Source organism: Camelina sativa, chromosome 14, assembly GCF_000633955.1.
Source record: "Camelina sativa cultivar DH55 chromosome 14, Cs, whole genome shotgun sequence".
Lineage (NCBI taxonomy): Eukaryota > Viridiplantae > Streptophyta > Magnoliopsida > Brassicales > Brassicaceae > Camelina > Camelina sativa.
Window position 1 is genome coordinate 17312034 of NC_025698.1, and position 24335 is coordinate 17336368.

Sequence of the window (24335 nt, forward strand, 5' to 3'; positions counted from 1 at the left end):
ATACTCCATCTGTTTCAAAATATAGGATGTTTTAGTGAAAACACGCATATTAAGAAATAGTTACTGTTAAAAAGTTTAATCAATCATAAACAAGTCTGCATAATATAAAATATAAATTTAATCTAAAAGTTGTATAGAAAATTGGAAACATCCTATATTATGAAACGGAGGGAGTATATGTTTTGGGGTATCGTTTTAATAAATTAATTTAAAATTGACTTGTCATATTATAAAATTATATGCTGTTAACTATTACTTTTAGATATGAAAATAAAATTAATATATAGGAAAACATAATTTATCTATCAAAGTAAGGTATTACACTTTTTTTTCTTAGAATACTTATCAGATTTTTTTCCCAAAAAACTATAAATTAATTAATTTATCATAATTATTTAACAAACATACAAAAATTAATTAACTTTGCTGTAACTAACTGTCCTATTACTATAAAATGGTTTCATACATTTCAAAGTAAAAATTGAAACCAAATTAATTTATGATAGACTAATTTAATATAAAAGATTTTCTAATATATAAAAACCTCACATTATATTCAATAATCATATATTTGTATTAGAGACACAACTCAAATTTGTATTTAATAGTAATTTATAAGTTATATTTTGATTGTGATTAAATTATATGTACTAAAAAAACATAATGGTATCATAACATAATTGCTTTATCACCCTATGATATAACATAAAACAATAATTTCAAAATTTTATTTATTGCTAATAATACTATTTATATTAAAATGATTAGAAGTAGAGACAATGTATAGAAAATAAAAATATATTAAATTTCACACACTTTTATTTTCATGAATTTTTATACAAACTAGTTAAACTTATAGTATAAGATATTTGTTTTGTGATATTGTTTTAGTAAATTATTTTAAAATTGACTTATCATATATAAAACTATTTTTTGTTAACTATTACTTTTAGATGATGACAATAAAATTAATATATAGGACAATATAAAATTATCTATCAAAAAAATTAGGTCAGATCTTACACTTTTCTTTCTAGATTACTTATCAGTTTTTTATTTACACTTTTCTTACACATTTTAATTGTAGTTGCACCGTAGTATTATGAATATTATTTTTTAAGACATATATTAAATACATTTGTACATTTTGTATATAATTGAATAAAAACTTCATTTTTGATTGATATAGTAAAATAGAAACAAACGAGAAAAGGAAAATCACAATTACAACGGTTAGATTAATAAATGTGTATTATCATATCATATCATTTAATGAAGAGAAGATACACTTCAAAAAAACAAAAAGGAAATTAAACCTCAAATATGGAAATCTAATTTTATTGAAATTATAATTAAGTAAAGATATATAGAAATCGAAATCTATATAATAACCTGAACCGTGTTGTGTTTTACCCTAATTCTCAAAGAGTTTTTTTTATTCTCTCTTTGTCAAAAACAAAAAAAAGCTTCTTCTTTTTCTCTCTGTAAACAAAGCTTCTTCTAGTTCTACAATGTTGACGAAGGACAAAACAACGAAATTGTTGTCGGTGAGAAACCGAAGATGTTTCAAGAAACAACCTAAGACAACAAATCTTGCTTTGAGAGAACAGACCATGTTTAAGAAAGCCTCCGAGCTTTCCATCCTGTGCGATGTCGAAGTCTGTGTTATATACTACGACCGTGACGGAGAACTCGTCAGGACATGGCCGGAAGATCAATCCAAGGTTCGAGACATGGCGGAGAGATTCAGCAAACTCAACGATAGAGAGAGACGCAAGAAAAGCACAAACCTTTCTNGAAGAGAAGATACCCTTCAAAAAACAAAAAGGAAATTAAACCTCAGATATGAAAATCTAATTCTATTGAAATTATAATTAAGTAAAGATATAGAAATCGAATTCTATATAATAACCTGAACCGTGTTGTGTTTTACCCTAATTCTCAAAGAGTTTTTTTTTATTCTCTCTTTGTCAAAAACAAAAAGCTTCTTCTTTTTCTCTCTGTAAACAAAGCTTCTTCTAGTTCTACAATGTTGACGAAGGACAAAACAACGAAATTGTTCTCGGTGAGAAACCGAAGATGTTTCAAGAAACAACCTAAGACAACAAATCTTGCTTTGAGAGAACAGACCATGTTTAAGAAAGCCTCTGAGCTTTCCATCCTTTGTGATGTCGAAGTCTGTGTTATATACTACAACCGTGACGGAGAACTCGTCAGGACATGGCCGGAAGATCAATCCAAGGTTCGAGACATGGCGGAGAGATTCAGCAAACTCAACGATAGAGAGAGACGCAAGAAAAGCACAAACCTTTCTTTCTTTCTGAATAAGAAGACCCTCAAAGACAAGAAGTCATCTTTTGATATCATGGACTACAAATTCTCTGAGAATGTCTTGGAGATGGAGGCTTCGTTAGAGAGTTCTATACGGGTGTTACAAGATAAGATTCTTCGGTTACAGAACCAGACGGAACCCGATCAGAACTCTGTGGTGTCTTCCGACGGCTTCTTCACAACAGATCCATCATTGATGAGCGGTGGTGTGTCAGTAACAGAGAAAGACTTATCGACACCTTCATTGACTCAACAAAATCAGAGCAAAGTTTCAGTCTTTCTCTATAACCATGACAACGGAAGCTTCTGTCAACTCCCTGACTCCTCTGTTTCTACCTTTGACCCATCGACGAAGTTAGATTATGAGTTTTAACTCTTTTAGCAAAAAGTCTCGATTTAGATATATTTAGGGTTTGTTAGAGAAGTCGACAGTTTTTGTTTGAAGATGATATAACAAAAAAGTAAAATCATAATCAGTTCAAGTACAACGTTCCTACTACCTTGTTCCTATGAGTTTTGTTTAATTTCTATGAGTTCTTGTGAGGTACGTAACTGGATCAGAGTTGGTTGAAACATATTGGACAGGTCACAGTAGAAAGGTCTCAAAACGTGATAGAGGCTACTAACTTCGTACCACATGAAGAATTATGTCGTGTTTTTTTGGCCAAGTTAAATGAGTAAACGAACCATTTATATATTTTATAACAAAAAAATATCAAATCATACAATACAAAATTTCACAATGACCAGTAACTTCAAAAATTCTAGCAAATACATGTAAACGGTCAATCGATAAAAAAAAGTCACTTTGTACGGTTTTGCTTCTCCTCGATTCCAGATTGAGAGAAGCGTTTCCTAAGAACTGCAAAAACATCTTCCATCTTCACATCCCTTTTAGATAGAAGCACCATTGCGTGGTATAACACATCAGCCATCTCCGATGGTGTTCTTGAAACTTCCTCATTATCCTCCAGTGTTCTGCATAACTCATCAGCTTCTTCCCTGAAACAAAAAAAAATCCCAATAAGCTTCATAACGATCAAAAAGCTCAAATACAATTACAGATAACCGACAATATACCTGATCTTTGAGCAAAGCAGAGCGTCATCAGTCAATAACCGTCGAGTCCATGACGGTTTACCTTCTTGAGGAACTGTTGATTCTTCTTTCCGCTTGGAAATGATTGATTCTAGCGAATACAATGTTGTTAAAGCTAGCTTGTTTCCTGAAGCCTGTGATGCAGTCAGAGGAAGTAGTTGATTTCATTCAGATTTCTATTAATCTCTTGTCACATGAAAAGGTAAATAAACAAAACTCCACAGAGACAAACCTCATCATTGTTTAATTGATCGAAAACAGATGTGTAGTAGCAAGTCTCTTCTCCTGTGTGGCAGGTAGGTCCATCAGGTGTTCCAAGGTAAATAATCTGAGAAAATACAAACCAGTGAGTTTATGAAGAAGACAACTATTTTGATTCATATCAGCGGTCAAAGCAAACATACCGAATCTCGATCGCAATCAATATACACGTCGCGGATATTGATGAAGTTATTGGATGTCTCTCCCTTGGTCCATAAGGTTGATCTTGATCGACTAAAGAATGTAGCTTTCCGAGAACTGATAGTTGTGGAGAGGGCCTCCCTATTAACAAAGCCTTGCATTAGTACAGCTCCCGTGTCAACGTTTTGTGCTATTGCCACAGCTAATCCTTTGTCATCCCATTTAATGCTGTCCAACAAGTTATCTACCTAACCCAAGAAAACAACAGAAACCATGATAAACACCAGGGGATACAACAGAAAGCATAAACAATGCTTGCTGAGACAGTAATAAAAAGATCACAATTGCAACAGACAAGCCCCCCTCTAATAATACAAACAGTAAATGCATTATCGGTCTAGAATTGGAAGCTAAAAGAGAAATGTATCAATGGAGATTATTAAATTGTGGAGGACAGATGTAGCCCATGCCATCACAGATTCAGACGACCAAGCAAACGATGAACACCTTCAGAGAGAAATCCAGACAAAAAGATGGAAACCATCAAAAGGCCCTTCCTTCTCTCTGTTTTCTTTACCAGAGATGTAACAGTTCAAACTCACTTGTCAAAGAGTAGGAACCTGACCATCTCTGGCTAAATCTCAACTATACAGAATGTAATACAAATAGACTAACAAATAACAACAAATTAAGAGTAAGCACATGAATCTAAAGTTCATTGACAGATCAATGCAGCATGACTCCTAAACCTGAGAGCCCCAAGACAAAACGTTTTCCTTGTAAAAATATCAAATGTGGTGAACAGATGTAGCTCAAGTCATCACGGAACAAAGATGACCAAGCAAACGATGAGCACCTTAAAAGAGAAATCCCGACCAAAAGATGGAAACCATCAAAAAGCCTATCCTTCTCTCTCTTTGCTATACCAGAGATGTAACAGTCCAAACCCACATGTCAAAGGGTAGGAACCTGACCATCTCTGGCAACAAAAGATCCCAACTTTAAAATTATACAAGAAACATTAACACAAAGGCCAATCATAATAACAAAGTGTCATTCACTATTCTCTAAACTGAACACAAGTTAACTTCAGAATGTGTCTATAGAACTAACTGCAGAACAACATACTTCAGATGCTTTAATAAAATGTGATGAACAGATGTAGCTCAAGTCATCACCAAATGCAGACAACTAAGCAAACGATGAGCATCTAAAAAAGAGAATATCCAAACCTAAAAAATGGAAACCATCAAAAAAAGCTTTTCTTTTCTCTCTATTTTATCTACCCGACATGTAACAGTAGTTACTCATATGTCAAAGAGTAAGCACCTGACAATGTCTGGTTCAATATTCAATCCAACCCCTAATCCATACAATTTGAGCTTAACACGATTCCATTACAGATCATAAAGTTCAGATTATACAAAAGATTGATCCACTAGTTTACCTTAGCTTGAAGAGCAATGTTTTTATTATCATTAGACGCGAATACGACATTGGATCTGCTTCTCTGCTTAGTATATCTGATTGGGATGAAACAGCTACTTCTCGTATGTAAAGACTGAGCTAATGCATTGTACGATACCGCCATTAACTCGATGGAGCGCTTATAAAAGAGGAACCAAAAAGTGGCGGCGGACTGAATATAAAAGAGTGACGGAAGAAGAAGAAGAAACCCTAATTGGTTCTGGGTTTTGTGGTTTAGTTACAGAGACAATAAAGGGCTTTTTAAAGACCGACTCAGCATATATTCAAATAGACTAAAATGCCCCCCAGTCTACCTCCATTTTGGAAATTACAAAAGCATCCCTGTAATTGCTTCAAATTTCAATTTCCGCCATAACTTGTTTTTTTTTTTCTTTTTCTTTTCCTCTCTTTGTCGTCTCCAAGGGGATTTTTGGGATCCAAAAGCCCTAGAAAGATCTCTCCCCCCCCCGAGTTATCTAATCTTCAACCTTTCGCGTTGGGTTTTCCGATACTTTCACGGTCATCTCCGGCGTTAGTTTTTCCGATTAGGTTGGTAATTTTACGATTCTATGTATGTATGTCTCTTCGTTTCGCTCTCTCGGTTTTATAGAATCGCTTCTAGAGCAGATGCAACGGTTTGTGAATTTGATGACGATATAAGAGACTAAGCATTGTTGTTTCTCGATTCAGTCTCAGGTTTTTTTCCCCCCCGGCTAGATAGATAGTGGTAACCTAGGGCTTGATTGATGCTTATTTGGTGTTGCTACTAATTGTGGATTCTGGATTGGTTCAATTTGTTTTCTTAAGATGATGAAGGCGTGCCATTGTTGTTATTCATCTGTCAACTTTTCGATTCCTGCTTGAGTTGAGCCTCTGGTTTCTGAATTGAATTTATATCTTTGGTATTTTAGGCTTTAAAGTGTCAAAGATGGCTGCTGCAAGAGCAGGAGGCAAGTCTTTAAAAGATTACTTGAAGAAGTATGAATGTAGTGATGTTGTAGAAAAGAAGAAGAAGAAGAAGAAGCAGAAGAAGAAGCCAGCTAAACCTGAAGCCAAAGGTGTTTTAGTTGTGGATGAAGATCCAGTTTGGCAGAAGCAGGTTGATCCTGAAGAGGATGAAAGCGAAAATGATTCAGCAGGTAAATTGCTTTTTACTGTTTCTTGTTTCCTGCAATGCTTTCACTTCTATGATCTAATAACAATTCAAACTGACATGTTTTGTTTCGTGAAGAGGAAAAACCTGTGGTTGATGAAGACATTGAAGTTAAGAGAATGAGGAGGTTGGAGGAAATTAAGGCAAGGCGTGCTCATAATGCCATTGCTGAGGATGGGAGTGGGTGGGTGACATTACCTCCAAGCCGTGAGGACACAACATCTGATATTTCTCCTCCACGTAGACCAAGAACTCGTAATGACTCACCCTCTCCTGAGCCTGAGCCTAGACGCGCGGTTGCGGATAGAGCTGAAACAGATATGTCACCACCACGTCGGAGAAAACGTCACAATACGCCTTCACCTGAACCTAACAGAAAACATGATTCTGATATGTCACCACCTCGCAAAAGAAAAGCTAGGAATGACTCGCCTTCTCCTGAACCAGACGATAAAGTCCTCAAAAATCTGAGTGAAGATCTATCTCCTCCTCGCAGGAGACAGGTTCATTCTCCATCACGTGGTTCTAGCAGAAGGCGTTCTGATTCTGTTGAGGTGGACGATGATTTATCTCCGCCTCGCAGGAAAAGGGATTTACATGGTTCACCTGTCGCAGATGTTAAAAAGGAGAGCAATGACCTTTCTCCTCCACGAAGAAGACGATATCATTCTCCATCACCTGAGCCGGGTAGAAGGCCTGCAAAATCTGTTGTCTCAAATGCTGATTTATCTCCTCCCCGCAGGAATAAGGCTTCTCGAGACTCAGATCTTTCTCCTCAGAGAAAAACTGCGGATTCTCGACGTTCTTCTGAAAATGTGTCCAGGAATTCCAATATTGATAGCTCTCCTCCAAGGAGACCACGCAGAGAATCGCCACCTCCTCAAACAGCTAAGGAGCAACGAAAGACCGGATTGATTAGTGGCAAAGACATTGGAAGTGAATATCGAAAGAAAAAGGAGGATGAACAATTGAGGTAATTATCAGAAAGTAGAATAAGCTTTATTAGACTGTGTTTAAGTGATAGGCATCAGGGTTGTTTCAATAGTATCGGGCAAGAGTGGTTTCCTGTTTTCTGAATTTTGATGTTGCCTACTTCTTCCTAAGTTGCTAAGATTTTGTCTTTCTGTGTCTTGTAATAGGGAATTCATAGAGAGACCAGTCTTCAGTAACGATGATTTAAGATTCTCGCCTGCACAATTTAGGCTGCTATTTTTCTGACAAACTATACTCCTGTGCAGGTTTAAAAATATGGATTCCGAGCTAACTGGTCAAAATGCAGAAGCAGTGTTCCGTGACAAGATCACAGGTGGACTATAGATCTTTAGTCATTATAAGCTGTAGCATAAATCCATAATCTCATGCCTAACTCCCTGATGCTTCCTGATATTGCAGGGAAGCGTATAACAAAGGAGGAATATCTTAAATCCAAGCAAAAAAAAGTAATTGAGAAGCCAAAGGTACTGTTTGCTCGTTACTCCTGAAAACATATAATTGTAATCTAAATCCGAGACAAATAGAGTTACCAATGTAATTGCCTAATTCTTGTAGGAGATAAAACTGGAATGGGGCAAAGGTTTAGCTCAGAAGCGTGAAGCTGAAGCTAGACTACAGGAACTTGAGCTTGAGAAGGAGAAGCCATTTGCTCGGACAAGGTATTTTATTAATTCTTCTTTTTGAGCTCGAGGTTGAGCTATTATGTACTTGGTTGTTTATTTAAACGGTTTTATATCTGTCGTTTCAGGGATGATCCCGAGCTTGATCAAATGATGAAAGAAAGAGTTAGATGGGGAGATCCAATGGCTCATTTGGTCAAGGTATTGAAATTACTTCTGCTTACCACAAACCTATGATTATGAATAACCAAGATTGTCTTGTCATAAAATGTAACATCCTAATGTATTACCAATTTTGTATATGGCAGAAAAAGCGGCATGAGACAACTCTTGTGGATCTAGGAGACGATGAGAAGATGAAAGAATCTGGGTTCATTATACCACAAGCTGTGCCTAAACACAGTTGGTTGACGAGAGGACTAGAAGCTGCTACAAACCGGTATGGAATTAAACCGGGTAGACACTGGGATGGGGTCGACCGTAGTAACGGTAAGATCCTCTGGTACATTTGTTTTCATTAGTCACATTCATACATTCCATTAGAAGGTGATTTGTCTGATCTGTTATTTTTGTCTGGTGTAATGGTTCAGGAACTGAGAAGAAAATGATTCAGAAGACCAATGAGAAGAAAGCAACAGAAATAGAGGCTTATCTCTGGTCCGTTGCAGACATGTGAATCAAGATTTTGTTGGGCAAAATGTGGCTTTAATTCAGGAGATAACCTTTCTAAACTGAGGAAGTTTGGGTTTGTATTTGTTCTATATGTTCGATAACTGAGCCGTTTAGAGGAATTCTGATTCTGGTTTGGAATGTGAGATAACCATATATAAAGTTTGGCCTGAGTCTTGTACGATCGGTCTGATGCAGTTGGTACGTAACGTAAGGAACCAGTCCGAGAAAGCGCACTCAAGTGTTTATTCGGATTTATAATTTTATTCTCTGGTTATCTAAACGAGCTGTAACACTAACAGTCTAACACTATCGAAGTAGTACAGAATAAATAGAAGTAAAAAAAAGTTCAAAAAGTTTTAAGTTAAATCAAACACGATGAACCCATCGTTGTTACTTGTGTATGCATGTTAATCTAAAGTGTAGATTCGGTAACTTTATAAGGGCCAGCCTAATGTTTTGTGTTGTTTTGTTGCAAAAAGTTTTTCCAAGTTATAGTTTTGAAATTATTATACTTTATCTGATTTTGGTTATTAGTGGCAGCAAAATTCCAAACACTTCTCAATAAGAATGTACGGACACCTAATTTATTTGTAAGACGTGGATCTAGTATTATGATTGTCTAGTCATAAGAGAACGGGAGATGATTTTATTTTGACTGTTTTCTTTTTGTATTTTCTTCTATTCCTTAGTAAACAAGGAGTATGTTTTCTTTACTTCCTAAAACAGAAATGAGGAAAAACCAAATTAAAGGAAAAGGATTAAGGGAAACCTGGGAAATAGGGAAAGGAATTGGGAGATAAAGAAGATCACCTGATGACGCTTTTACCTTTTCTAACGTAGGACTATACTATTCATTACTCATTTGATAACTGCTTAAATCTACTAATTTTCATATCCAAATATTGTAAATATCGGAGTTCAAGTGGTTTCATTTTCAAAATCTTAAGTTTTTAAATCTTGTTCTTTTCGATTATATAAGTTTTAAATGAAAAAAGGTCTTTATCAATTTATAATCAACACGATTTATAAGTGTAGGTTGGTGTATGTAGCTATCCAAACGAAATCTGCGTAATATACATAATACATTCATACATAGCCCAACAAATTATAACTTTTAATTTGTCCATTGTTTTGAGTTTCGATTAATTTATTAAAAATTACAAGATAAAAAAAGAATTATATAATGTATTTTCGGATAAATTTCTATCTTTAATACTTTCACTATATTTTCTGTACTTAGAATTTTTGAAATTGTAAAATAAAATAAAACTATAGTCTCATTGCTTTAGAAGATTTCAGTTCAAATTAAACATTGTTTTAGTACTTAAAAGGAAAAGGGGAGACATAAGAAAGTACGTTGCCCATGTTTTGAAACTGGTCTTTTCCTCTTTATCAAAATTTCAAACTGGTTATAAGTACAAACTCATTAAAATGATATCTCCAAGAACAGAGTTTCAAGTTAATGGTGTCATTATCCAAATTCAGTCCACCATAGTCCATGTTCGTGATAGAAACAAACATTATAGGCAAACTAACAAAAATTGATATATTGCTTTGTGGTAAAATACGACTGCTTGACTTGATGGATGACTATATTTTTACTTCTATTTTATTTTATTGGTATTGTCATTTTCTAACTAAAGTGTGCATCAATCGACTTATGGTTATTTGATTAAGTTGGTTTAATATTTTAGTTTATTCCATCTAAAAGATTTTATAACTACATTGAAATCATAATTTCATACAGAGTACAATGTTTGATTCATAGTCATTTCAGTGTTAAAAGTAAAAAAAAATCAAAATTATCTAATAGACAAGACTAATACAGATCAGTAGACTCTACATGTCTTGTTGTCACTTTTTTTTGGGTGCAATATCTTGTTGTCACATGTATACATTTATGATAATTAATGTACTAATATTATTTAGTCATTCCCAAACTTATGAAAACGGGTGATCATTTGATAACTTGATTGTTTAAGGCTTTGGATGTTACACATCTATACATTAATACTGGTTTGTCGGTCGTCGCGACACATTTACTAATATATATCAGTACACACTATTGTCACGTCCATCACTCAAATTTACTTTGTAGTTTGTAGTTGAAGTTAAATAAAAATTTGGAAGTATCCTAACATTACATTTAATATATAACATTGTGGACGTACAACAATTTGCAGCACCGCTATTTACTACATTTGTGCACAATTCAAACGTTCACAATATCATTGAAAAGTGTCAAAGTTATTAAATCATTGTACGTTTTATGACTTTATCAAATCAATAGTGTCTCACTCGCTTCCGGTCAACTAAGCAAGTTTTTGAGACCAAACCCAATCAAGAACTGCCAAAGGCACCAGAATATATATATATATATATATATATATATATATATCTGGTTTGATTGGTTCAAATGCATAATTGGTGGACTTCATTACAAACCCTTTAAATTAGAGTAAACGTTCAATATTGTTCTAGTAGCTGAGCAACATTAGTTAATACTTAATACTACTGTAAAAGAATTTAATTACAAACTAAAATATATAAGTCCACTCCATATAATTATTAAATAAACTTAAAAATTTTAATTAATAGAGATTCTTAAGATTTATGTTTAAAAAATATTCCTAAAGTTTTAGAAATTTATTACAGTTACAAAAATCATTTTAGAATTAGTTATTCAGATTAGTTTCTAAAGAAAGCTCAGCATATCAAGTGTTTAAATTGTCCTTACTTTATTTATTCATTATATTGTATTATATCAATATGAACTTGCAGACTGCTTATATTAAAGAATGTATGAGGTTAGCAAAATATCGTTTTGGATAACCTATATAAAGCGTATTGTAGTATAAATATATTGAAAATTTAAAATTTGGATGGTAGTTTTGAAACATAAATGGGATATGATTTTCTGTTTGTCCAAACAAAAAAATGGGATATGATCTAACTATAAATGGAAAATTATCTAACTATGCAGTGAAAAGATGTCTAAAAGGAATATAAAAATAAAATAAAAGCCCTAAAGCTGAAGAACATGTTTGTAAATTTTATTAGTAAAACAACTCCAAAAGACAAAATATAATGTAAGACAAGATGGGAAACGTCGTTTTGGGGACATTTACTATACTTTTCTTACACATTATTTAAAATTTAACTAGCTATAAGCCTATAATAAACATTAGGAAAATTTGTATAAAATTTATTAATTTTAAAAATTTTTTTATATAGTCCATATGTTTCCAAAATCTTCCGATCTCTCGTACATCTCTTCTTCATATAAAAGACTAATTTAAAAAGTATATATTCAAAATTGATGCAGTTCTTTAATAATAAGAAATGTTTTAGACTTAAAAAGATCTATATATTAATGAAAATACCACAAATATTTGTTTTGAACCCTATACGATATTCATAACATTTCCAAAATATCATAAATTTAGGTTTTGTTAGGATTAAAAAAAATACAAAGGTATTAGCCTAAATCACAAAAATGTTTTTTACAATAACCACTTTCCATTAATAAATAAATAAATATATATATATATATATATATGAAACTGATTAAATTTTTTTCAGTTATTATCATATATATGTCTTGGATCTTTATTTGGAGTTTTGTTGTCCCTCTGTTCGAAGCATTCTTTGCTTAAAGACAGGTTAGCCCCAGGAATAAAGCCAAGTTCCTACCCCCAACGTTTTGGGTTAAAGAGATACATTTTATATTTATCTCTGATTTTATTTCTTTTTAAGAAAGTTTAGCATCGTCGAACATGTTGCACTTAGACTACCAAAAAAAATAAAAAATAACATGTTGCACTTAAACTAAAATGCTTTTTTTAGACACTGCACCTTATATTTTTCAATGTTTCTATTAACATATATATCGAACTACAGTTCGATTAATATACATATAAAAAAGATAGTTAGATGCTTTTAGTAAAATATATATTAGTACTTGTTACAACTTATTAAGTATAGTAATAATCACTACTAAATATTGTGTTTTAAATTTTCGTTTTGATTCACATACAAAACTTAATTGCTTAATTAGGACAAACTAACAAACTTTGGTTTAAACCGAATTGACCATAAAATTAGCTAAATGATCCATCCAAAAAAAAAAACGTCGTTCTATATAATTTTACTATCAGACCATGTAATAAATATCAACCACGAACTAAAATAACAATTTTTAAAATTATCAAACTGATTATTTACATTAATGTGTTTCTTTTTCTGATAAAATAGTGTATTAGTTTTATGTAGGTCTTGAGTCTTGACAAATTTATTTGGTTTTATGTTAAAATTTTCGAGGAATTGACTAATGAGTAATGACTACGATATTATTTTTTTTACTATGATGCTAAATCAGTGTTTGCGTAATTCAAAATTTGATATAAAAGGATTAACTAGATTAGTTTAGTTAGTGTACGGATTTACACAAGTTCATGTACAAATTTAACGTGATCATAAATTGTATATTATTACAGAGAAGTGTAATGCCTATTACTTAACCGCGAATTAACGTTAACGATATCATAAGCCTACCTATGAGACTTTGGAGAAGGATCTCCTAATGCCTACTAATATTTAGTAATTTTATAATTAAAAGTTTGTGTTTTAGTTTACCATGCATCTTTATCGGAATCAAGTGAGTTTTTTTTTTCTACAATTTTTATCTAAAAGAACGAAAAAAAAAATCGATGAACAACACGACTAAGTAAAGCCAAGCTCGTTCGTCATCATATTATCTCACAATTTTATAACGATTCGAACTATACATACTTACTTTTACGCTATACATGTGAAACTTCTCATGCATGGTGATTAACCTTTTATGTTTGTTTACTAATATGCCTTTTTAAATATATTTTAGAGTTCCAGTTCAATTGTGTACTTTACTCGAAAATTTTATGATTAGCTAGCTATGTTAATTGTAACGTTCAGTGAAATTGAAGTAATTTCTTGATTAGTATTTTGCATTAGATGATCAGTTCATAATCACCATCACTGTTTTATATCCCAGATAAATCATNATATACATATAAAAAAGATAGTTAGATGCTTTTAGTAAAATATATATTAGTACTTGTTACAACTTATTAAGTATAGTAATAATCACTACTAAATATTGTGTTTTAAATTTTCGTTTTGATTCACATACAAAACTTAATTGCTTAATTAGGACAAACTAACAAACTTTGGTTTAAACCGAATTGACCATAAAATTAGCTAAATGATCCATCCAAAAAAAAAAACGTCGTTCTATATAATTTTACTATCAGACCATGTAATAAATATCAACCACGAACTAAAATAACAATTTTTAAAATTATCAAACTGATTATTTACATTAATGTGTTTCTTTTTCTGATAAAATAGTGTATTAGTTTTATGTAGGTCTTGAGTCTTGACAAATTTATTTGGTTTTATGTTAAAATTTTCGAGGAATTGACTAATGAGTAATGACTACGATATTATTTTTTTTACTATGATGCTAAATCAGTGTTTGCGTAATTCAAAATTTGATATAAAAGGATTAACTAGATTAGTTTAGTTAGTGTACGGATTTACACAAGTTCATGTACAAATTTAACGTGATCATAAATTGTATATTATTACAGAGAAGTGTAATGCCTATTACTTAACCGCGAATTAACGTTAACGATATCATAAGCCTACCTATGAGACTTTGGAGAAGGATCTCCTAATGCCTACTAATATTTAGTAATTTTATAATTAAAAGTTTGTGTTTTAGTTTACCATGCATCTTTATCGGAATCAAGTGAGTTTTTTTTTTCTACAATTTTTATCTAAAAGAACGAAAAAAAAAATCGATGAACAACACGACTAAGTAAAGCCAAGCTCGTTCGTCATCATATTATCTCACAATTTTATAACGATTCGAACTATACATACTTACTTTTACGCTATACATGTGAAACTTCTCATGCATGGTGATTAACCTTTTATGTTTGTTTACTAATATGCCTTTTTAAATATATTTTAGAGTTCCAGTTCAATTGTGTACTTTACTCGAAAATTTTATGATTAGCTAGCTATGTTAATTGTAACGTTCAGTGAAATTGAAGTAATTTCTTGATTAGTATTTTGCATTAGATGATCAGTTCATAATCACCATCACTGTTTTATATCCCAGATAAATCATCATTATCCCCAATATTAAGAATGCTTATCCAGAAACTCATTTCACAGATTTTGATCCTTTTCATAATCCCATAATTGAGTGAAAGTATCAAATTAATATATTTTTGAAATTACATAACATATGAGAGATATAGCAAAAAATACATCACTAAACGTCAATTTTGCAAATGGCTCTTGTGTACTAGCTAGAGAAAGTTTTGATTAACCAATCAAGAAAAATACATAAATAAGAAACACTCGAAAAAGCATTACAATGCATAACTGTACCATAAACATTAGCCTAATAAACATGACAAAAAAAACACATCACATGTGGAAAATAAATAGAAATAGTTGTATATGTATCCCATACTTGAATTCTCTCATCCACCATGCCAACATTAATCCATGATGGGGACAGTATCTAAGCTAAGCAAACACACTTCAACTTGGAACACTTTCACACTATGGATTCATCGTTTCTCTCTATATATTCATCACAAGCGTATGCTTCTTTACTCATTTTGTAGAAACATGATAAAACAAAATAAAAAAAATATGTCACACACACATGGATCATAACCAAAACAAGACAAAACGATGAAAAAATATGTATATAATAATCTTAAAAACTAAAAAAGAGAGAGAGAGAGAGAGAGAGAGAGAGAGAGAGATGATGAGACGAGAGAACCCACAACAACAACACACACATGTAGATGACAAAACAAAGCAAAGCGAATGGTGATGCGACGGTTCCCTAAGCCTTGTCAAATATATCGTGACCAAAACCCGACCCGGTTTCAGCTGTCTTAAACCAATCGTGAACCGCCACGTAAGCAACTTACAGCACACGTAAGCCATCTCCGTCACCGGGTAGACAACATGGGCCCTCGCTGCCGTCTCTCCCCGAGACCAACCTTTCATCGGCACACCAAAAAAACAAACTCCGTTAAGTCACGGTCTTTTTAAAACATTTAACGCCGTTAAAAAATAGATAATATAAATACTCTTCGAACCTCTTTGTCTCTTCTCTTTCTTGTCCCTCCCTAGTTAGAAGAAACGCAACAAAACAAAAAAAACTCGGAGCTCCGTTGCAGTTCCCGGGTCACCCGATAACCCGAATTCTCAACCCGGTTTCGTTCGTTCGTTCGTTTTCGTTTTTTTACATATTTATTTATCTCCGAGAAGATGAAGGTTTCTACTTTCTAAAGATTTTGATTTGGAGCTTCAGATACAGATTCCATTTTTACACGAAGAAGAAGACGTTCAGGTCAGTACTACTACACAGAGGTGTTATGAGAAATTTTCTTGGCAAAATAATAAAACAGAGAGATTCGTTACTTTGTTTTTCTGTTTTGTTTTTTCTTGTTCTGTAGAAACGATTAGTCACTGATTTTATTTTTACCGATCGATCTTTTCATAAAATTTTCCCGGAAAAAAACAAAAGAAAGATTTAGAGTGTTTTTTTTTTTTAATTACACTGTCACACACTTTGATTGATTTGATTTTTTGACAGATTCGATTCGTCGTTTCTCTCTGATAAAAACCAAATAAGTTTCCATATATTTTTCCTCAGATTTTTTTCTCACTAAACCCAATCAGAAACTTTCCAGGAAAAAATGTTAACTTTCAATTTCAATAAAAATAAATTCAAAAATTTCCCGGTATTTATTGTTTGTTCCTTTACTTTTAACTTTATTATTTTTGAGAAAATAAAACGCTGCTAAACAATAATAATCATAAATTGTATACGTCCTTTTGTTTTCTAGTATTCATTTATTACAAGAACTACTGTCTGTAACACAACACAACACACTAATCTCTCTCTCTTTCTTTACTCTCTGCAGCCATTGATGGTCTATTTATAGGCTTAGACACAGAGCCGAACCCCACTCGTGCCGGCGTCCTAAATAGACCAATCCTTCCTTCCACAGAGCAAAACATAAATCTTCCAATCAACTTGTTTTGTTTATCAGATATCGAAAAAAAAGGTTAGTACTACTCTACATTCTAATCAAGATTTAATGTTTTGGGTATTTATTTTTGATTGAAATGATTTTTAATATTTTTTTTTTAAATATTCCATGAAGAAGAAGTCGTTTTCTGAGGTGAGAATAATAATGGCTTTTGTATCAGTTTTTTTGTTTGCCTTTGCTTTTGATATATCAAAACAGAGTTGTTTTTTTTATTTTTTTTCGTGATTCGTGAATGTCTTTGCAATTTTTGTTTTGTTGTTTACTTTCGAATATATATATATACATAGAGCTCTTCTCTTCTCATGTCGCGACACGGTTTAGATTGGTCCATCATCACTCATAAACCCTAAATATGGTAATAAAACTCTTTTTCTTTTTCTTAACACGTGACTGTCAATATTCCTTTTTCTTGTTAAAAAACTTATTTCATTTTTCCTTTTCCATTGATTCGAATTATTATTATTATTATTATTTTAATTCATCGGTTCTAAATTGTGTTAAGCACGGGGATGGGAATCAGAACATATTATTTTGAGTAGACTCATATAATAATTTAAGTTTTTGATAAAATGTCAGAAATTTCGGCTACTGTAAAAAAATTTAAAATGTAATTGTACTTAGAGCTTTTTTGTTAGTTGAGGGATCGGATCTTTGCTGCACCACATTTAAAGTAGAATAAAGAACCATTGGTCTCTGTTATGATCTTCTTTAGAATATTATATTACTTGTAAAATAATGTGTTTTATATACCATTTCAGGTGTTTGGATTTGCACATTTTTTTTTTCTTGCACTGGGGTCCTATCCTCTGATCCCCAAACCCTTTTTTTTTTGGGTTCTAATTATAACTTCTTCTTCTTTTTTTTTTTAATAAAGAAAAGTGTAACTTGTAGTTTTAACACTTTTGTCTCTATCAAGATCACTCCACTAATTTAAACATATATTGGTTCCATTTTTTTTTTGTTTTTCATAGATGGATTTAGTTCTTGAGATATTTATAGCATTGGTTCTTTATGAGAGTTAACCAACCAATTTATCAATCAAGTTTCATTTTTCTATTTATAACATGAGTAGTAGTTGTTTCCTGACTAGAGAGATATGTCATCAACAACTTTGTCCTTTTCTGTTTGTGTGTTGCGTTATAAGAAAACGACAATTTTAAAAATCCAAGGTCTCTTTTTATATTCCAACTTCTCTAACTAATGTTTACAATTGTCTTGTTACTATTGTAGGACAACTCTCATCGTTTCCCTATATTTATTTAAATGTGTACTATGATGATTACATAAGCTCTCTCTACCCGTGTTATAATGTCGGATTGTGGATTTAGCACTACTCTACGTTTTTAAAAAAAAAATTATTCATTTTGCGTAGAGTAGTAGAGGTTTGGTTGTGAGATGTGTTTTTTAAGTAGTAGACTCTGGTTTTTATAGGGGCTGAAAAGGCAGAGAGAAACTCACATACAAGAAAAAAGAGAGGGGCAAAGATGTTTTCTTGTATAGCTTGTACCAAAGCAGACGGAGGTGAAGAAGTTGAACATGGAGCGCGTGGTGGCACCACTCCCAATACTAAAGAAGCCGTCAAAAGCCTAACCATACAGGTCTCTCTCTCTCTCTCTCTCAATCTCAGTATCTTCTTTCTTTGTTGATCCTTCTCTGCTTTTTTTCTTTCACTTTATTCTATTGCTTTTTTTTCTCCCTTGCTCGTGAAACAACAAACTTTAGATATAAGTAACGTACGGTCCATAGATTGACTCATATTCGTTTCTTTTATCTTAGAGATTCTATTTACCAAAGGATAGATAGAGGTTACTGTTGTTTTACGACTGAGAGATCTTACAATGATGCAACTTCACTTCACTTTGGAATCTTTCACTAGATCTCTCTTTTAATAGTTTTCATGTCAGTGTTTGTTTCCTCCCCTATGTGACTAGACATGAAAGTCAAAACAACTATACGAAAACAATTTAAATTTATAGGATTATGTAGTGGCTGATTAAAGCTTATGATGGGGTCATGCTTTGATGAATATTGCTAATGAAGACTGATCTAAATACATGCTTTTGTAGATACTTACCTAGACAGGAAATAAAGAAAGGGTTTGAGGGTGGGGTAACTATTTTAGTAAAATCAAAAGAACAAAAAACAAAACTAAAAAAAGTGGGCCGGTATGATTGTGTTTGCAGACTGAGAAGACAAGATGAAGTACTTTTATATATATATGTTAGATCTCATAGCTTTATGTCTTTTAAGAATGATCATCATACTATTACTAGACCTCCTTTTTACTTCGTTAGGCTAAAAAAAATATACTTAGTCATGGTTAAAGGCCTAATTGGTGTTTTTTGGGTGCCTATTATGTTATGCAGATCAAAGATATGGCTTTAAAATTCTCTGGTGCTTATAAACAATGCAAGCCATGCACTGGTTCCTCTAGCAGCCCCTTAAAGAAAGGACATAGACATTTCCCGGATTATGACAATGCTTCTGAAGGTGTTCCATATCCTTACATGGGTGGAAGTGCTGGTTCAACTCCTGCTTGGGACTTTACAAACTCTTCTCACCATCCAGCTGGACTGTCAGACTCAAAATTTACCTCAATATGTGGAAATAATCGGGAATCTATCTCTGCACAGTCTTGTGATGTGGTACTGGATGATGAAGGGCCTAAAGAGTGGATGGCTCAGGTAGAACCTGGTGTTCATATTACATTCGCTTCGCTTCCTACTGGAGGAAACGATCTCAAACGGATCCGCTTCAGGTATTTGAACGACTCAAAACAACCTCTATGTCTGTGTTCTCCTTAAGTATGTCTTGTCTCCTGTTTCGATATGTATGTTGGTGGGTTTAGTTGGACATTGCTTGAGACACCAAGTGCTTAAGAGATATATCTCACTTCATGACTTCTACAGCTAAAACATGAGATAGAAATTTACCATTACTTGTGTTTTCTTTTGAAAGCCGGGAGATGTTCGATAAGTGGCAAGCACAACGGTGGTGGGGTGAGAACTATGACAAGATCGTTGAGCTTTACAATGTACAAAGATTTAACCGCCAAGCTCTACAAACGCCTGCTAGATCCGAGGATCAGGTCTTTCTTTTTTCTTCAGACAAGAACCTCTGTGAATCTTGTCTTTTATTCATCAAAGAAGGTAACACAAGTTTATTTTTCAGTCACAGAGAGATTCAACTTACTCAAAGATGGATTCAGCGAGAGAAAGCAAAGACTGGACTCCAAGACACAACTTCAGACCACCAGGAAATGTCCCGCATCACTTCTATGGCGGCTCTAGTAACTATGGACCAGGAAGTTATCATGGAGGAGGACCTCCAATGGATGCAGCACGAACCACCACTTCTTCCAGAGATGATCCACCGTCCATGAGCAATGCTAGTGAAATGCAGGCTGAGTGGATCGAAGAAGACGAGCCCGGTGTTTACATTACCATCAGACAATTAGCAGATGGGACTAGAGAGCTACGTCGAGTCAGATTCAGGTATGAATAAAAACATCTACTAAACTATGCATTTAGGTTGGATTGTTCGATAATCATACGGTAACTAATTGGACTATATGCTTTTTGGTTAAATCTAACAGCCGGGAACGATTTGGGGAAGTGCATGCAAAGACATGGTGGGAGCAGAACAGAGAGAGAATACAAACACAGTACCTCTAAGAGAAAAAACAAACATTATGAGTCTCTCTCTACCAAATCTTTGATTAATTAATCTCTTTCACACAACAATACAGCTATACACATTTTGCTAATCTTTTGTTCATCTTAATTAGCTTAACATCTATACATAAATCAAGTGTTTTAAATCATCATCTGTAATCAAAGCTGATTACATATACTATCGTTAACAGTTAAAAGTTTAGTACAGACAAAAACATTGACCATTAGAAATATACTCATACTATGGACTAGAAGAATCAAACATACTCTCAATTCCAAGAAGCTAACCTGTGAAAAAAGTTGAACCTCTAAAGGCTCATCCTTCACCTTATCTAGGCTCCTAGACTTTGAATTGATTCTCTCATGGAATTCTTAAGCCGTATCCAGAAGTAATATTATTACTGAAGCGGTAAAAATTGTCACCACTGCAAAAACACTATTTGACAATTGAGAATTGTTAAAAGTTTATATTTATTTGTCTTATACTGTTCCGAAATATATGCATATGTGATTTGCTTGCTAAAAATTAAAAACCCTATTAGAAATCTTGCATATAGACTAGTTTTCACGTATCCAGCCTCTTCTCACATCTCCAGTCTTTTTTTCGACTAGCTTTTTCTCCATTCTCCCTACTCTTTATTCTTACTATTCTTTCTTCAAACTCCTCATCATGTCTGATCCTAGTAAGCCAAGAGATCCAGTATGGAAATATACGACTCCAGTTTCGGGTAAACATAGTAGCTTTATGTGTATCTTTTGTAAAAAAGTCACAAATGGTGGAGTTCAACATGCAAAACAGCATATCGTTGGTGGTTTTAAGAATGTTACTGCTTGCAATCTAGTTAATGACAATGTGAGGAAAGAAGTGAAAACTTTCCTGCTTAACAAGGCTGAAGTTAAAGCCACTACTCAAATGATGCCACCACAAGCCACTATATACGATGTAGAAGGTGAAGATGAGGATGAAGGTCACCCTAGTCAGCCACCTTCTAAGAAACGTAAGGGTCCAATGAATAGGTATGTTCATTCAACTCCTTATGATATCTTGAAAGGAAGAAATGACAGAAAAGAAGTTTTTGAAAAATCTAATAAGGAACTTCGGGACAAGGCATGTGCTGCTATTGCAAGGTGGTTCTATGATGCAGGACTTCCGTTTAATGCAGTTACTTTTGATAGTTTTAGAGAAACTCTTGAGTTAGTTGGTCAATATGGGTATGATTTTAAACCACCAATTATGTATGAGCTGCAGGTTCCTTTTCTGAAGAACTGAAGAAGGAAGTAAAAGAAACAGAAAATCTGATAGTGGAGCACAAAACAGAATGGTCAACTAAAGGTTGTTCAATCATGTCTGATGGATGGCATGATTATGATGTCCAAAAGGACATTATTAACTTTCTTGTTAACTCGCCAAAGGGATCAATTTTCATCAAATCAATTGATTTTTCAACAAATGTGAAAATGCTAATTTGTTGTTTGATAAGTTTGATCGTATGGTGGAAGAAGTTGGGGAATCTGTTGTCCAAGTGATAACAGACAATGCATCAAACTATATAAAAGTTGGTGAGTTTGTTACTTTATAAGGTTATGTTTTTTTTCTGATTTTTTTTTCAGATGGATACTAACAAGTCTTTGTGTTTTATTACTATTGTAGGCCAATTGCTAATGACGAAACAACCACATATGTATTGGCTTCCTTGTGCATCCCATTGCATAGATCTCATGTTGGAGGATATAGGAAAACTTCCTTCGGTGAAATCTGTAATCAAGAACTGCATCTACATGAACAACTACATCTACATGAACAACTACATCTATAGTCACACTTCTTGTGAATATGATGAGGAAATTCATAAACCAAGCAAATCTACATAGACCAACAGTTACTCGGTTTGCTATATCATTCATCACACTTGCGCAGTATCACAAGTAGAGGAAAAACTTGAGAAGTTACAAATGATTCCAAGTGGCCAAAGGATTTAGGAGCAATGAATGTGAAAAAGTTCATCATGAGTGACAGATTCTGGCACAGCATGGTGTATGCACTCAAGTTGACAGGGCCTCTAGTTAAGGTTCTTAGGTTGGTTGATGGAGAGAAAAAACCGGCTATGGGGTAAATTTATGAAGCGATGGATATGGCTAAAGAGGTCATTGCTAGGACCTTCAATGAGAAGGACGAACAGTACAAAGATGCATTTGCAATCATTGATAAAAGATGGGATTGTCAACTCCATCATCCTTTGCATGTTGCTGGCTACTTTTTGAATCCAAAATTTCAGTATAATGTAGAGTTTGGGGTGAACTGCGAAGAGGTTGTGCATGCTGCTGGCTACTTTTTGAATCTAAAATTTCAGTATAATGTAAAGTCTGGGGTGAACTGTGAAGAGGTTGTGAAAGGTCTCTACAACGTTATTGGAAAGTTGGTTCCTGAAATTGCAACTCAAGATAAGATATACACAGAGTTGACGCTGTTTAAAAATGCTTCAGGACTCTTTGGGATACCCATGACGATAAGACAAAGGAAAATAAAAGCACCAGTTGAGTGGTGATATTCTTATGGAGGATCTACCCCAACACTTAGAGACTTTGCCATAAAGGTTCTTAGTCTCACATGTAGTGCAACTGGTTGTGAGAGAAACTGGAGCGTGTTTCAACATCTCCATACCAAGAAAAAGAATCAATTGGCTCAAGAACGTTTGAATGATTTGGTGTTTGTTAAGTACAATCGCACTTTACAACGTCGTTACAAGCTGAAAGACACCATTGATCCGATCATCCTATAAGATATTGATGATTGTAATGAGTGGCTGGTTGGAATAATGGATGAGGAGTCTATTGTTGAGTATGATTTAGTGTTTGAAAATGGTGACTTAACATGGGATGTGGTAAGCAAAGCTTCTGGAGCTAATGAGGCTAATCATCTTACTAGAGCCCAAAAAGCATCAGTACAATCTGTAAGTAGAGCTGAGAAAGGGAAGAATATAGCATCATGCTCCAATCAAGCTCCAAGACCATCTCAAAGGTCATCTACAACTCCACTGACTGATTGATGAAGATGATGAGAATGAAATTGAAGAAGATTTCAGAGGAGATGAGGACACTCAAGCGGGTGTGGAAGATGTTGAGTATGATGATGAGGAGAATTATGAGATGGATTTTTAGAGTATTAAGTTTAAAATTTTGTTTAGATTAGTTGTTTCTTTGTTTTATTTTCATTTCTCAGTTTAAAACTTTGTTGAATTGGCTTTTCCTTAGTTTTGTTTTCAATTCTCAGTTTTACTATTATTGGATTGTCTCTTTCTATATGTTCCAAATGATCTATATTTTAGACTCACAAATTGTGTTAATATAGCTAATGGATCAGTGACTAACCTATAAGGTTTTTTGTGTAGACTCACCTCATACAGCAAAGGCGAGGAGCGATTGGTGCCTAGGCTCAAGGCAAGAGCCACACTTTTGTAGCCTCACCTCGCCTCTCGCCATTAAAAACACAGTTCTCAACTAAGATGCTCGAACTATGGGTACGACTGTCCTTTAGTGTTGCCATAACACTTTTTCAACCACACCATTCATGATGTTGGCACCGTGCACATGTATGAGCCGCCGCCTCCAAGATTTGTATGTTCTGTGTCTTCTCCTCCTTCAAGTATCGAGGTGTTAGCCTTCTTCCATAACATCCATGAATGCAGCATCATGGTCATCCTTCAAAGCCTCCTTTGCAACCTCTGCAGCCTCGAGAGCTAAACTTTCTTTAACCTCTAACTTGTTTTGATCCTTAAAACAAGATTGGAAAAGAAAC

At 33.7% G+C, this 24335-nt stretch overlaps 4 protein-coding genes across 6 annotated transcripts; 3 read left to right on the forward strand and 1 right to left on the reverse strand.

Moving 5' to 3' along the window:
• Positions 1928–2704, forward strand: LOC104743711 (agamous-like MADS-box protein AGL53). The gene has a single exon (XM_010464758.2). It carries the CDS (start codon positions 2030–2032, stop codon positions 2702–2704), a length of 675 nt encoding a protein of 224 aa, XP_010463060.1. The 5' UTR covers positions 1928–2029.
• LOC104741789 (histidine biosynthesis bifunctional protein hisIE, chloroplastic) lies at positions 3006–5523 on the reverse strand. 2 transcript variants are annotated; one of them, XM_010462708.1, is made up of 5 exons: positions 5279–5523; positions 3834–4079; positions 3662–3757; positions 3412–3563; positions 3006–3333 (listed from the first exon to the last, which is right to left on the reverse strand). In XM_010462708.1, the coding sequence occupies exons 1-5, from the start codon at positions 5420–5422 to the stop codon at positions 3135–3137; spliced, it is 837 nt and encodes a 278-aa protein (XP_010461010.1). In that variant the 5' UTR covers positions 5423–5523; the 3' UTR covers positions 3006–3134. The 2 variants fall into 2 exon arrangements, with proteins under 2 accessions (XP_010461010.1, XP_019090878.1); XM_019235333.1 differs by having other exon boundaries at positions 3834–4075; positions 5279–5360.
• On the forward strand, positions 5680–8969 carry LOC104741791 (BUD13 homolog). Its single transcript, XM_010462709.2, has 9 exons — positions 5680–5847; positions 6210–6437; positions 6530–7424; positions 7690–7757; positions 7844–7908; positions 8000–8103; positions 8193–8265; positions 8373–8553; positions 8655–8969. Exons 2-9 carry the CDS (start codon positions 6227–6229, stop codon positions 8738–8740), a joined length of 1683 nt encoding a protein of 560 aa, XP_010461011.1. The 5' UTR covers positions 5680–5847; positions 6210–6226; the 3' UTR covers positions 8741–8969.
• Positions 15936–20688, forward strand: LOC104741792 (protein BREVIS RADIX-like). 2 transcript variants are annotated; one of them, XM_010462710.2, is made up of 7 exons: positions 15936–16159; positions 16737–16880; positions 18297–18463; positions 19232–19623; positions 19824–19953; positions 20037–20359; positions 20461–20688. In XM_010462710.2, exons 3-7 carry the CDS (start codon positions 18350–18352, stop codon positions 20537–20539), a joined length of 1038 nt encoding a protein of 345 aa, XP_010461012.1. In that variant the 5' UTR covers positions 15936–16159; positions 16737–16880; positions 18297–18349; the 3' UTR covers positions 20540–20688. The 2 variants fall into 2 exon arrangements, with proteins under 2 accessions (XP_010461012.1, XP_019091446.1); XM_019235901.1 differs by lacking the exons at positions 15936–16159; positions 16737–16880 and adding an exon at positions 16981–16997.

Excerpts from the sequence above, each read along its gene's own strand:
- LOC104743711 (XM_010464758.2), top strand. The coding sequence starts at position 2,030 with ATGTTGACGAAGGACAAAACAACGAAATTGTTCTCGGTGAGAAACCGA.
- LOC104741789 (XM_010462708.1), bottom strand. The coding sequence starts at position 5,422 with ATGGCGGTATCGTACAATGCATTAGCTCAGTCTTTACATACGAGAAGT. Across the intron at positions 3,758-3,833 it reads TTGATTGCGATCGAGATTCG|ATTATTTACCTTGGAACACC; the intron begins GTATGTTTGCTT and ends GTATTTTCTCAG. Across the intron at positions 3,334-3,411 it reads CTGCTTTGCTCAAAGATCAG|GGAAGAAGCTGATGAGTTAT; the intron begins GTATATTGTCGG and ends TTTTTGTTTCAG.
- LOC104741791 (XM_010462709.2), top strand. The coding sequence starts at position 6,227 with ATGGCTGCTGCAAGAGCAGGAGGCAAGTCTTTAAAAGATTACTTGAAG. Across the intron at positions 6,438-6,529 it reads AAGCGAAAATGATTCAGCAG|AGGAAAAACCTGTGGTTGAT; the intron begins GTAAATTGCTTT and ends TGTTTCGTGAAG. Across the intron at positions 8,104-8,192 it reads AAGCCATTTGCTCGGACAAG|GGATGATCCCGAGCTTGATC; the intron begins GTATTTTATTAA and ends CTGTCGTTTCAG.
- LOC104741792 (XM_010462710.2), top strand. The coding sequence starts at position 18,350 with ATGTTTTCTTGTATAGCTTGTACCAAAGCAGACGGAGGTGAAGAAGTT. Across the intron at positions 18,464-19,231 it reads TCAAAAGCCTAACCATACAG|ATCAAAGATATGGCTTTAAA; the intron begins GTCTCTCTCTCT and ends TATGTTATGCAG. Across the intron at positions 19,954-20,036 it reads CTGCTAGATCCGAGGATCAG|TCACAGAGAGATTCAACTTA; the intron begins GTCTTTCTTTTT and ends TTTATTTTTCAG.